The sequence below is a fragment of the Theropithecus gelada genome, unplaced genomic scaffold, assembly GCF_003255815.1.
Source record: "Theropithecus gelada isolate Dixy unplaced genomic scaffold, Tgel_1.0 HiC_scaffold_15989, whole genome shotgun sequence".
NCBI lineage: Eukaryota > Metazoa > Chordata > Mammalia > Primates > Cercopithecidae > Theropithecus > Theropithecus gelada.
Window position 1 is genome coordinate 2,294,289 of NW_020257756.1, and position 13,166 is coordinate 2,307,454.

The 13,166-nt window shown below is 36.3% G+C and overlaps 1 protein-coding gene across 2 annotated transcripts in view; it reads left to right on the forward strand.

Annotated features, from left to right (window-relative positions):
* LOC112617292 (glucoside xylosyltransferase 1) overlaps positions 1 to 13,166 on the forward strand; it is a 64,754-nt gene that overhangs the window by 41,922 nt on the left and 9,666 nt on the right. For both annotated transcript variants that reach the window (XM_025374046.1, XM_025374047.1), the window contains 3 exons: positions 4,198 to 4,449; positions 12,141 to 12,264; positions 12,556 to 12,728. In XM_025374046.1, coding sequence (XP_025229831.1) covers positions 4,198 to 4,449; positions 12,141 to 12,264; positions 12,556 to 12,728 — 549 coding nt within the window. The remainder of the gene's footprint in view (positions 1 to 4,197; positions 4,450 to 12,140; positions 12,265 to 12,555; positions 12,729 to 13,166) is intronic.

Here is a 13,166-nt window from a genome sequence, read left to right on the forward strand (position 1 = left end):
TTAGTTGATGCAGTTTCTTCCTAGCCTCGATGGTCTTTACATTTTGGCATGTTTTTGCAATGGCTGGTACCAGTTGTTCCTTTCCATGTTGAGTGCTTCCTTCAGGGTCTCTTGTAAGGCAGGCCTAGTGGTGACAAAATCTCTAAGCATTTGCTTATCTGTAAAGGATTTTATTTCTCCTTCACTTATGAAACTTAGTTTGGCTGGATATGAAATTCTGGGTTTAAAATTCTTTTCTTTAAGAATGTTGAATATTGGCCCCCACTCTCTTCTGGCTTGTAGAGTTTCTGCCGAGAGATCTGCTGTGAGTCTGATGGGCTTCCCTTTGTGGGTAACCCGACCTTTCTCTCTGGCTGCCCTTAAGATTTTTTCCTTCATTTCAACTTTGGTGAATCTGGCAATTATGTGTCCTGGAGTTGCTCTTCTCGAGGAGTATCTTTGTGGCGTTCTCTGTATTTCCTGGATTTGAATGTTGGCCTGCCCTACTAGGTTGGGGAAGTTCTCCTGGATGATATCCTGAAGAGTGTTTTCCAACTTGGTTCCATTTCCCCCCTCACTTTCAGGCACCCCAATCAGATGTAGATTTGGTCTTTTTACATAATCCCATACTTCTTGCAGGCTTTGTTCATTTCTTTTTCTTCTTTTTTCTTTTGGTTTCTCTTCTCGCTTCATTTCATTCATTTGATCCTCAATCGCTGATACTCTCTTCCAGTTGATCGAGTCGGTTACTGAAGCTTGTGCATTTGTCACGTATTTCTCGTGTCATGGTTTTCATCTCTTTCATTTCGTTTAGGACCTTCTCTGCATTAATTACTCTAGCCATCAATTCTTCCACTTTTTTTTCAAGATTTTTAGTTTCTTTGCGCTGGGTACGTAATTCCTCCTTTAGCTCTGAGAAATTTGATGGACTGAAGCCTTCTTCTCTCATCTCGTCAAAGTCATTCTCCGTCCAGCTTTGATCCGTTGCTGGCGATGAGCTGCGCTCCTTTGCCGGGGGAGATGCGCTCTTATTTTTTGAATTTCCAGCTTTTCTGCCCTGCTTTTTCCCCATCTTTGTGGTTTTATCTGCCTCTGGTCTTTGATGATGGTGATGTACTGATGGGGTTTTGGTGTAGGTGTCCTTCCTGTTTGATAGTTTTCCTTCTAACAGTCAGGACCCTCAGCTGTAGGTCTGTTGGAGATTGCTTGAGGTCCACTCCAGACCCTGTTTGCCTGGGTATCAGCAGCAGAGGCTGCAGAAGATAGAATATTTCTGAACAGCGAGTGTACCTGTCTGATTCTTGCTTTGGAAGCTTTCTCTCAGGGGTGTACTCCACCCTGTGAGGTATGGGGTGTCAACTGCCCCTAGTGGGGGATGTCTCCCAGTTAGGCTACTCAGGGGTCAGGGACCCACTTGAGCAGGGAGTCTGTCCCTTCTCAGATCTCAACCTCCGTGTTGGGAGATCCACTGCTCTCTTCAAAGCTGTCAGACAGAGTCGTTTGCGTCTGCAGAGGTTTCTGCTGGGTTTGTTATTGTTTACTGTGCCCTGACCCCAGAGGTGGAGTCTACAGAGACAGGCAGGTTTCCTTGAGCTGCTGTGAGCTCCACCCAGTTCGAGCTTCCCAGCAGCTTTGTTTACCTACTTAAGCCTCAGCAATGGCGGGCGCCCCTCCCCCAGCCTCGCTGCTGCCTTGCCGGTAGATCAGGGACTGCTGTGCTAGCAATGAGGGAGGCTCTGTGGGTGTGGGACCCTCCCGGCCAGGTGTGGGATATGATCTCCTGGTGTGCCTGTTTGCTTAAAGCGCAGTATTGGGGTGGGAGTTACCCAATTTTCCAGGTGTTGTGTGTCTCAGTTCCCCTGGCTAGGAAAAGGGATTCCCTTCCCCCTTGCGCTTCCCAGGTGAGGCAATGCCTCGCCCTGCTTCAGCTCTGGCTGGTCAGGCTGCAGCAGCTGACCAGCACCGATCGTCCGGCACTCCCCAGTGAGATGAACCCAGTACCTCAGTTGAAAATGCAGAAATCACCGGTCTTCTGTGTCACTCGCGCTGGGAGTTGGAGACTGGAGCTGTTCCTATTCGGCCATCTTGCTCCGCCCCCCCCCCCCCCCCGTGCTTTATTTTTTTATAGTGGTAAACTTTTTTGCTGAGTTTTTCTTCCTTTAAAATAGATGCATGAAAAGAACTAATGTAAACTGTACCAATGCCTTCTTCACCTGAAAGGAATCAAAACTATACATAGGTGATTATTATTTAACCATATGTCTGATTTCCAGCTGGTAGTGGCTCCCGGCATTGAACTTGAAGCTTTATGCAGGTTCTTCCTACTCTGCTAACAATATAGTAATCTGTAAACAGATGTGACACAGATGTAGAATGTTGCTATTAAAAACAATTCTCACTTCACCACCCCTCAAAAAAGTGAGACAGACATACAGATTCCATCCCCTCACATATACCTTTTTTTTTTTTTTTTTTTTTTTTTGAGACAAAGTCTTGCTCTGTTGCCTAGCCTGGAGTGCACTGGTGCAGTCTCGGCTCACTGCAACCTCTGCCTCTCGGACTAAAGCGGTTCTCCTGCCTCAGCCTCCTGAGTAGCTGGGATTACAGGCATGTGCCACCGCACCTGGCTAATTTTTGTATTTTCAGTAGAGACAGGGTTTTGCCATGTTGGCCAGGCTGGTCTCGAACTCCTGACCTCAGGTAATCTGCCTGCCTCAGCCTCCCAGAGTGCTGGGATTACAGGTGTGAGCCACCATGCCTGGCCACAGATTCCCTTTTAGTTGAGGTCTTTGACCAAGTGTACTTTCCCTACTCAGGCCCTGCAGTCAACCATCAGTTTTTTTTCCCCAGCCTGATGTTAAATCCGCTGATAGATAAGGGAGGAATGAGGTTATTTCAGCCTAGTAGCTGCTCATGAAGGTGATGGCTTTAGTTGCAGGAGGAAGTAGCAGCTTTGAAAAGTAGCAGAACTAGGATCAAGCTCCTATTATATTCTTAACTAAAAAGGTTTAGATTCACCTATTTATTGAATCTTACTAATAGACCAGGATAGGCAGTAAATTTAAATTTGTAGGAGTCAGAATCTAAAGTTCATGGGTAAGGCAGAAATGAAAAATTATCCTTGGTTGGGTGCAGTGACTCGTGCCTGTAACCCCAGCACTTGGGGGAGGCTGAGGTGGGTGAATCACTTGAGGTCAGGAATTTGAGACCAGCTTGACCAACATGGTGAAACCCCGTCTCTACTAAAAATACAAAAAATTAGCCGGGTATGGTGGTGCATGCCTGTAATCCTAGTTCCTCAGGAGGCTGAGGTAGGAGAATGGCTAGAACCCAGGAGGTGGAGGTTGCAGTGAGTTGAGATTGCGCTACCGCACTCCAGCCTGGGTGACAGAGTGGGACTCTGTCTCAAAAAATAAAAAATAAATAAATAAATTAAATAATAATTATCCTTAAAGTTCCCCAGGGAAGTCACATGTTGGAGATTTATCTCTTAGAAAGTGCAACATAGCCAGTCTTTCTTCTAAGTCAAGCCTTTACCCTTGCTAGGTGCACATTTTGTTTTGATTCATTGGGAGACAGCCTGGAAATAAGAGCATGGACTCTGAATCTGGGTTGTCTGGGTTCCAGTTTGGCTCTACCACTTACTAGTTGAAACTGAAATGATGTCAAGATGCCAGTGTTACAGGCCAAGGGGAATAAGTTCAGAAGATCTTTATTTGTATTGGTTTATTTCTGTATTTATCTCAGGAAATTAGGATTCAAGATATAAATTTACCTAAGCTAATATTATTGCCCATTATGAAAAACATTTCCTCCCTGATCTTTGAAGATTTGGTATTCTCTCAGTTTTTATAATTGAGTATTTGTTTTGGTTTGCTTTTATATCTTCTCAATTTTTATAATTCTCTCAATTTTTATAATTGAGTGTTTGTTTTATATTCTCTCAATTTTTTATTCTCTCAATTTTATATTCTCTCAATTTTTGTAATTGAGTATTTGTTTTGGTTTGTTTTTATATCTTCTCTGAAAGTTAATGTGAAGGTTAGCATAGTATCTTTATATATATGCTGTTGTTAAAAATGACAGATTTAGGAAAGATTACCTTAAAATAATATAAATTAGCTAATCTCTTAGGTGTATCTTATACAATTAGAGGTGCTTTTATGTTTCTTTTTAAAATAGAATTATAGTTAATCATTCAACTATCTCTCCTTGTAGTTAATCCTGAAAGAAGTTGACTCACTATTGTATGTCGACACTGATATCCTTTTTTTACGACCAGTTGATGATATTTGGTCTTTACTAAAGAAATTTAATTCCACACAAATTGCTGCAATGGCACCAGAACATGAGGAACCTCGAATAGGATGGTATAATCGCTTTGCTAGGCATCCATACTATGGAAAAACTGGAGTAAACTCTGGAGTTATGTTGATGAATATGACTCGAATGAGAAGGAAGTATTTCAAGGTAAGTCACTAATACGGGTAGTTGTTAACATTTCTCTAAAAACCTTCTAAATTGTTGGCTTTTCAATTTAGTTTTTAATTGATAAAGAATTTTTCTATTTAGAATAATCTAGAATATTAGAGGAATCTAGATATCTAGATTTATCTAGAAGTGTGTTCATATTATTCTGTTTAACAGCATTACAATAGGTCAAACCAGTTGACATGACAATGAAGTAAGATAACAGTGCACTAAGTCGTGAACATCATCTCCCTAGATTGCCATTCCAGGAAGCAGATGTTATTTTGTAGTTGTACATTCATAGAATACATAGAATCTAAATTATGATATACCTTAGGGACAACATGGAGTTGCAGTTAAGAGCATAGACTCTGCAACCTGTTTGTTCTCAACCTGTAAAATGGAAATGATAGCACTACCAATGTCTTGGGACTTTTGGGAGGAGTAAATGAGTTAGAACAGTGGCTGACACATAGTAAATGTTATCTATTATGGTGTTATTGGAAGTTAACTTTAAAAATTCCTACATGTTTCCAGTATTTCAAATTGTGGGATCAGTAGAAAAGTCAGACTATTTAAATTCTCTGAGTGTGCATTTAGACGACATCAGTATGTGCTACCATTTACCAGTTTTATGTAGATTAGTTTTATATCTAAATTGCAAGTCACTGTAGTTTGCTTGCTCTGGAATCAAACTGGCTTTCTGTGTAGTTTTGCCTCTTGTGCAGTACTTAACTACTAGCCATTTAGTTAACTTTCAAGTATAAGTTCTCTCAGCTGAATAAGATAATAAACAGACTTAACTAAGTTAATTTAAAAGAGATCTGTTGAAAATTCTTAGTAGATCCTGGTATGAAGTAAGCATTAAAATGTTAGCTAAAAACAGTGACTTCTGAGCAAACACTGTTCCCTCTAGGAGTATAGACTTACTGTTTATTCCTTTATGTCTCATTAGGACTCAGTTAAACATTAAGGGATATCATGTCTCTTATGGTATGAGTATATGTGTACATTTATATGTATATATTTTTGTCATGTATTTTTGATATGGTATCTGGTGGGATGGAATTTATTCTTCCTACATGTCTGATTTAAGCCTTTGCCTCATTTGGAACTGTTTCCTCTTACCTTTGGTATAGGCAGCAGTACTGCTGTAGCCATTACCGTATGCCAACACTTCAGTCTTAGAAGTCTGACAGCTATTACCGGTCACTGTTCTATTCTGTTGATCTGGTAAACTTAGGTTTTTTTTTTTGCCTTCCCTTTTCCGAACTTTTTTAAAGTCCTGTTTTAAATTTAGTTTTGTCTCCCACAACTGATTGCATTAATAAGCCCATAATAAGCCCAGTGTTAGGTAACCTCTGCTCTTGTTTAACAGAGAACATCTCTCTTTGGTTACCAAGTTTGTTATTATATATCTTGAATTTTTAAATTTCATGTACTATAAAGTTGTACTAAATATAATAAAACTAGGATAGTAACATGATTGTTATTTTCTGATTGTTAGACTATGCACAGTGATCTTATACCAGAAGATGGTGCTGTAAGATTATCTGCAAAAAAATAATGTGACTTCTCAATAACTGCGTTTGAAATATATGAAATTAATAGAAGTCTAGTGTTGCAAAGAACTATAGGGATAATATAATACCCTTTGATTACAACTTAAAAATAGCTATATAGTTCAAATCCATTGTTTTAAAAATTATTTTATTCTTATTTTACTTTTTTGTAGAGAACAGTCTCTACAAAAAAAAGAGTTGCCCAGGCTGGTCTTTAACTCCTGGCCTCAAGTGATCCTCCCGTGCTGGGATTATAGGCATGAACCACTGCGCTTGGCCAGATTTACTGTTTTTTTACTTACCTATTACTTATTTAAATATCATTCATAAATACTTTAATAGTTTCTCCCTTTCCCTTTTTCTTTTGTTTTTCTCTGACATATTTCTAAACTACCTAGAGATGTAATTATGGGGGTTGGAATAATTTCTAAACTTTCAAACCTTTTTTTCTTCTGCACATTACTGACTATGAAAAAAAATACAAGATGATTGGTTGTACTTTAATTCAGCAGGTATAATTTACTTCACACCTACTATTCCTATGTTACAAACAACCCTATTCTTGTTCCTTGGAACATACTCAGATTTGCTTCGTTTTCAAATATTATTATACTTAGAATTGTCGAGATGGTCCTACAAAATTTATTGATTTTTAATTCCTTTTCTCATATATTTTTATTTTTCTTGATCTCTATGTCTATAGCAAACATTGTCTTGGTTTTTTTCCTGCCATCTACAGTTTCTAGCACAGGTCTTAAATTTTAGAAATTTAGCAATATAACTGAGTTACTTATAATCGCTTTCCAAACTGTTTTATACAGATTCGCGACTATTGCTTCATGGTTCTTAACCCATGTACAGCCACAATACAAATTTAGGACAAAGGTCATAGTTTAAGTTATTTATTTGTTTTGCTGTCACCTGGTTCTTACCACTCATGGCTGTTCATTTCCAACCTGATGTATTATAGTTACGTATATTAAAAAGTTAAAATAGGACCAGGTGTGGTGGCTCAACGCCTGTAATTCCAAGACTTTGGAAGGCCGAGGTGGGCAGATCACTTGAGGCCAGGAGTGTGAGACCAGTCTGACCAACACGGTGAAACCCCATCTCTACTAAAAATAGAAAAAATTAGCTGTGCATAGTGGTGCATGCCTGTATTCCCAGCTACTTGGGAGGCTGGGACAGAATCACTTGAACCAGGGAGCAGTGAGCTGATATCACGCCACTGCACTCCAGCCTGAGTGACAGAGCTACAGTGTGAGTGAGACTCTTTGTCTCAAAAGAAAAAAAAAAATGTACATTCAAATACTTTAATAATTAATTATTTAATTAAATAAATATTTTAATTTAAAATTAATTTAAAAATTCTTTTTAAAAAGCATATAATTTTTAATCTCATAATTGTATATTTGTTAGACAATGAATAACATTGATTAAATGATTATGTTCTATTTTGCATAATCATATTTGCAGTGTTGAATCTCTATTAGGGTATTTATTTTCTCTCCTTCTAAAAAATGTATTACTGTATTTCTTAACCTTTTCCTGTTTATTAGAGAAAAACCAAAGAGTATAAATTAGACATGGTGGGAATCTTTTCTTTGTTAGTTTACTTTGCCCTTTTCAAATGTCTGTATATTACTTTGTATTTTTTTTGTCTGTTTGCTCCACCTACTGAGGGCAGGATGTGTCTTTTGTACAGCTTTTTATTAAGAATATTTAGCATGGTGTCTGACATAAAGTAGCAACTTGATAGATAATTGCTAGCAAAGGAGAGTCAGATGAAGGTTTTAGAAACTAGGCCATGAATGAATTATTGAAAAATACTGGAAAAGAGAACACTGTGTGTGAAGTAGTTACAGTGTTTTTACATATTTGTAAGATGTATGTGATAGAAGACTTTCCTTGTGTTAGTACATAGCTTATGAGAGCAGAATAGTAACAATGTACATCTTGCCAAAGGACTTTTTAAAGTGAAGTAACTAGTCTTTGGGAATTGATGAGTTCCCACTTTTTTCTTGGATGCTCTTTAATTTTATATGTATGTATGTATAGGACAGGCTGATAATGATAGTCCATACATTTTCAAAGCATGCTTAATTTAAAAAATGAAACTAATTGATCTTAATGTAACATACATGTATTTGGTCATAGGTTTGCTAAATTTTGTAAAATTAGAACATTTTCTGTTTTAAATGTTATGAAACTAAATTATGTTTATAAATATTCAAAAAATTCATTGTAGAATAAAAAGACAGATTTGCTCTTGACATATCTCTCCACACTTTCATGCCTCCACCCAGAGTGACACTATAAACTTGGCTGTGTGTTCTTTGGACCTTTTAAAAAGTGTATTTTGAGGCTGGGTGCCGTGGCTTATGTGTGTAATGCCAGCACTTTGGGAGGCCGAGGCAGGTGGATCACTTGAGGTCAGGAGTTCGAGACCAGCCTGGCTAATATGGTGAAACCCCATCTCTACTAAAAACACAAAAATTAGCCAGACACGGTGGCAGGTGCCTGTAATTCCAGCTACTTGGGAGCCTGAGACATGAGAATCACTTGAACCCAGAAGGTGGAGGTTGCAGTGAGCCGAGATTGTGCCACTGCACTCCAGCCTGGGCGACAGAGTGAGACTCCATCTCAAAAAAAAAAAAAAAAAAAAAAAGATATTTTGAAACAAGCATATGCGTGTATTAGCATTTAGATATAGGATTCTTTTATACATTTTCAGCTTGCTTTTTTCACTTAGTAAATAGTTGACTGGTTGACTGACTTCTATGTCATTATACATAATCACATTTTTAATGTGTGTATGATGTGGAGAATGGATGATTTTATTTTCTTTTTTTGTGTGTACCTAGTATGGATATGTAGTTGTATGGCTGAAAATATATTTTAAATTTTGTATTTTCTTGACTATACTACCGGTGTGGTTAAAAATATTTTCTTACAATTTGTAGCCATTTCTGTTTCTTCTTTTGTGAATGGCTGCTTGCCCATATCCTTTGCCCACTTCTTGGTTTTCTCTTTCTTATTCACTTGAACTCTTTTTATATGTAATGCCTCTTTGTTAAACTCATTTCTCATACTTTTCATTGGTTGTCTTGGATAGTCTAGGTTATATCATTAGCAGATAATACTAGCGTTATCTCTTCTTTTCCAAATAGTTTTCTAATAGGACTTTTTTCTTTAAGGTTTTTTTCTTTTTTAATTTTTTTCCTAAGACTGCACTGGCCTCTTAATTTTGTCTTTCGTTGATTTTCTTTGAATAGATACATTTCTTGTAAGATATATATTCAAATATATATATTTGATTCATATTGGTTTTTAAAATTTAAATATATATCTATATTTCTCTGTATATTTGAATAGATAGAATCACTTGAAGACTTTAACGTGGTGTTGTACAAGGGCTCCACCAGTTCTGCCTGTTGAAAGTGTTGCTGGTTTTTGTCCTTGTGTAATTGATATTTTTCTTTTCAGATCCTAAGAATGTTTCCTTAACATACTCAATGACTTATTTCTAAGAGTTATCTTTTCAAATTGTTTCCTTAAGTAAAACTTGTTTTAGTCGTTTTCCAGATTAAAAAAAATTCTGGTTATAATTACTGTTTACTGTGTTCTAAGAAATTTCACACAAGGATAATACAATTGTAGCAGATCAATTTAAGTATGTGGATTTTTTTTTCCACGAATTCTGGCCTTCTCTTTTTTGAAGGATAGATTGTTTATATCATCACTGAATTTACTATAAATTATACAGTAGCTTATAACAGTGTTTCTCAAACTGTGTCAAAGAATTAATTTTTTAAAAATTTTCAGTATTTTATGAGCCAATACTTTTGTAAAAGATAGATTGCTGGAAAAATAAATAGACATAAAACTATTCTATTAACTTGCTGTAAAAGTTTCAGAATCTTACTCTTAATTTCTGTACTTAATTACTTAATCTTATTGAGGACATAGAAAAAATTTACATATTAGCACACTATGTGAACTGCACTATGAAGAATACTGGTTTTTACTCTGGATAGTTTAAAAGGGTCACATAGATCTAAAAGGCCCAGTATTCAAGTCTACCCCTTCCGACACCAGGTTCTCACTGGACTCAGTTACTTGCTTCCTTAAGTATTTAACTTTGAGTTTTCAAATAACAAGTTTTGAGCATTAAAAAAAACAAGCATTACATTCAGTATCTGAAAAAACATTAAATTCAGTACCTTCTTTATTTTAAAAAAACGAAATATAAATTGATTATTGGTATAATATTTTTATCTTATTTCAAAAGGCAGCATTGTGCTTAGTGGCTAAACATTAGGAGCTTTCCAGTTAAAATGAAGATAAGGATATCTGTTAATATTACCATAACTTTTTTTTTTTTTTTTGGAGACAGGGTCTCATTCTGTCACCCACGCTGGAGTGCAGTGGTGTGATCTTGGCTCACTGCAAACGTTCACCTCCCAGACTCGAGTGATCCTCCCACCTCAACCTTCCAAGTGGCTGGGACCACAGGCGTGTACCACCATGCGTGGCTAATATTTTGTACTTTCGGTACAGGGTTTCACCATATTGCCCAGGCTGGTCTCGAATTCCTGAACTCAAGTGATGTGTCTGCCTAGGCCTCCCAAAGTGTCGGGATTACAGGCGTGAGCCACTGTGCCTGTCACTATAACTATTAAGTAATATTTAAATGGCAGTTTTCAGCGTGGAGGAATAACAAGCTCCCATGTTAGACAAGTGAAAGAAATAGGTATAAAAAATTAGATAGGATGTAAAATTATTATTTGCATGACATATTTATATCCCTGAAAAACTTCAACCTATTAAAACTACTGTAAACATTAAGGACATGTAATTAATTTGGCTGGGTTGAAAATTAAAATACAGAAATTGCTGCTTTTAAAAGGAGAGTCAAACCGTTTACTGTGCTGGCTGACTCCAGGGGTTCTTTCTTAAGTAACCTATATGGTCTCCTCCTGAAAACAGTGTTGATATGCCAATTAGTTGATATCCAAGAATAGGAAAATACTTTTGCTAGCAGGGTTGTAATTCTGATAGCAAAGCTTACAGTCATTAAAATGGGTTGGGTGAATCTGTTAGCTCTTCAATAGTATGAGAGGCATCAGGAGACTAGGGTCTCTTTCTTGGAGTGCAGTCGTAATATTGCCAAAGATGCCAGTCCTAACTTGCCTCCCTCTGGGACGGTGAGAGTTTATGGGACTACATACATCTGCTAGACTGGACCCAGTTATTTTCCTTAGCAAATCTTCTTTGACTTTGTATGTCATTCATGGTGCCTCTTTACAGAATTCTTTGCGTGCATTTTCTAATGTACAAGTAGCAACCTTTTAGAAGATAAAATGGAATCCTCTCAAAAGAGATAGTATACATAGGAACAAACTTGAAAGAAATTGGCAGTATATGTGTATATACACACACATATATATATTTTTTAAATGTAATAAGATAAATGAACACTTAAATAAGTAGGAAGACATATTATGTTTTTGGATAGGAAAATCCATCATAAAAAGGCCAGTTCTCTATGAGAATTTTTTACTACAAGTAGACACAAAGCTCATAAATTTCTGCTGCTTTGTTCTTCTTCCCCACTTCCTCTGCAGCCTTGATTTTTGTCAATCATACTGTTTTTTAGTGTTTAACTTTAGTTATGTATGCATTTTTTAACTTGATTTATCAATTTCAGAATGATCTATTTCAACTGCCAATTATAAAAGTTAAGCAAATCAATCTGAGAATAATAACCATCATGGTAAAAAAATAATAATAGCTAACACTGAATATTTACCATGTGTCAGGTGCTATTCCAAGCACTTTAAATTTATATGTTAACAGTTTTAATCATCAACAACTCTGACGTAGGTACCAAAACTATCTTCATTTTAAGATAAGGACACAGTTACTTTCGCTTTCTTTCCTGACTTACTAGTTTTATCACTGCCACATACAACTTCCTTTTGTTATCTTCTCTTTTACTGGACAGCCCTTCTCACATTTAGGGTTGGAAATGTCACTTGATATTGTGAGGAGTTTGCATTTCTCTTTGTGGCTTTGTAATGGTTACTGTGGGTTACTGTAATATCTTTTGAATGTTTTTATCAACAGAATGATATGACAACTGTACGACTACAATGGGGAGATATACTTATGCCATTGCTTAAAAAATACAAACTGAACATCACATGGGGTGATCAAGATCTATTGAATATCGTGTTTTTTCATAATCCAGGTAATTATCTAAATTCCTTTTATTTGCATTACAAAATCACAGATACTGAGTGAAAAAGGAAAACATGCAGTTATCTGATTCTGTCTTATATTAATGATTATTGCTATTTATGTTTAAGACAGAGTAAAACTTTTCTTGAATTTTGCTTTAATTGGAAGAGATCTAAATGCCGAACATTTTTCATTAATTCTTTCTTGTAAGAGCTGTATTTTTTAACTAAAAGTTTTGCATAATGTTACATTTGTGGAATTAGGGGTATTTGCTTCATTGTCTGGTCTTTTCTTTATGTAGAAAGCCTTTTTGTTTTTCCGTGTCAATGGAATTATCGACCAGATCATTGTATATATGGAAGCAATTGCCAAGAAGCAGAAGAAGAAGGAATCTTTATTCTTCATGGGAACAGAGGTGTTTACCATGACGATAAGCAACCAGCATTTAGAGCTGTTTATGAAGCACTAAGAAGTGTAAGATTTGCCTTTTCTGTTTTTTTAACTTTGTGTTTGAAAATACTTTCAAGCTAATGGTTAGTTTACAAAAATAGTACAGAGAATTTTTATACACCCTCAGCCTCATTTGTTACTAACATTTTGCCTTATTTGCTTTGTCATTGATTCTCTCTCTACTTTTTTTTCTGAAAACAATGTAGTTGTTTTTTCAGAAAACTTAAATTTGATTGTAAGTTGCATACATTAAGGTCTTTTACCCCTAAAAACTTCGGTTTTTTTTTTTTAAACTAATTAAAGGACATTCTCTTATTAACCACAGTACATATATCAAGCTAGAAAATTTAATACTGATGGAATACATTAATCTGCCATCCATATGGCTTTACTCTCTTTGAACTAGAACAGTTTCTCAGTCTTTGTCTTATATGACATTGGCATATTTCGACAATAGAGCCT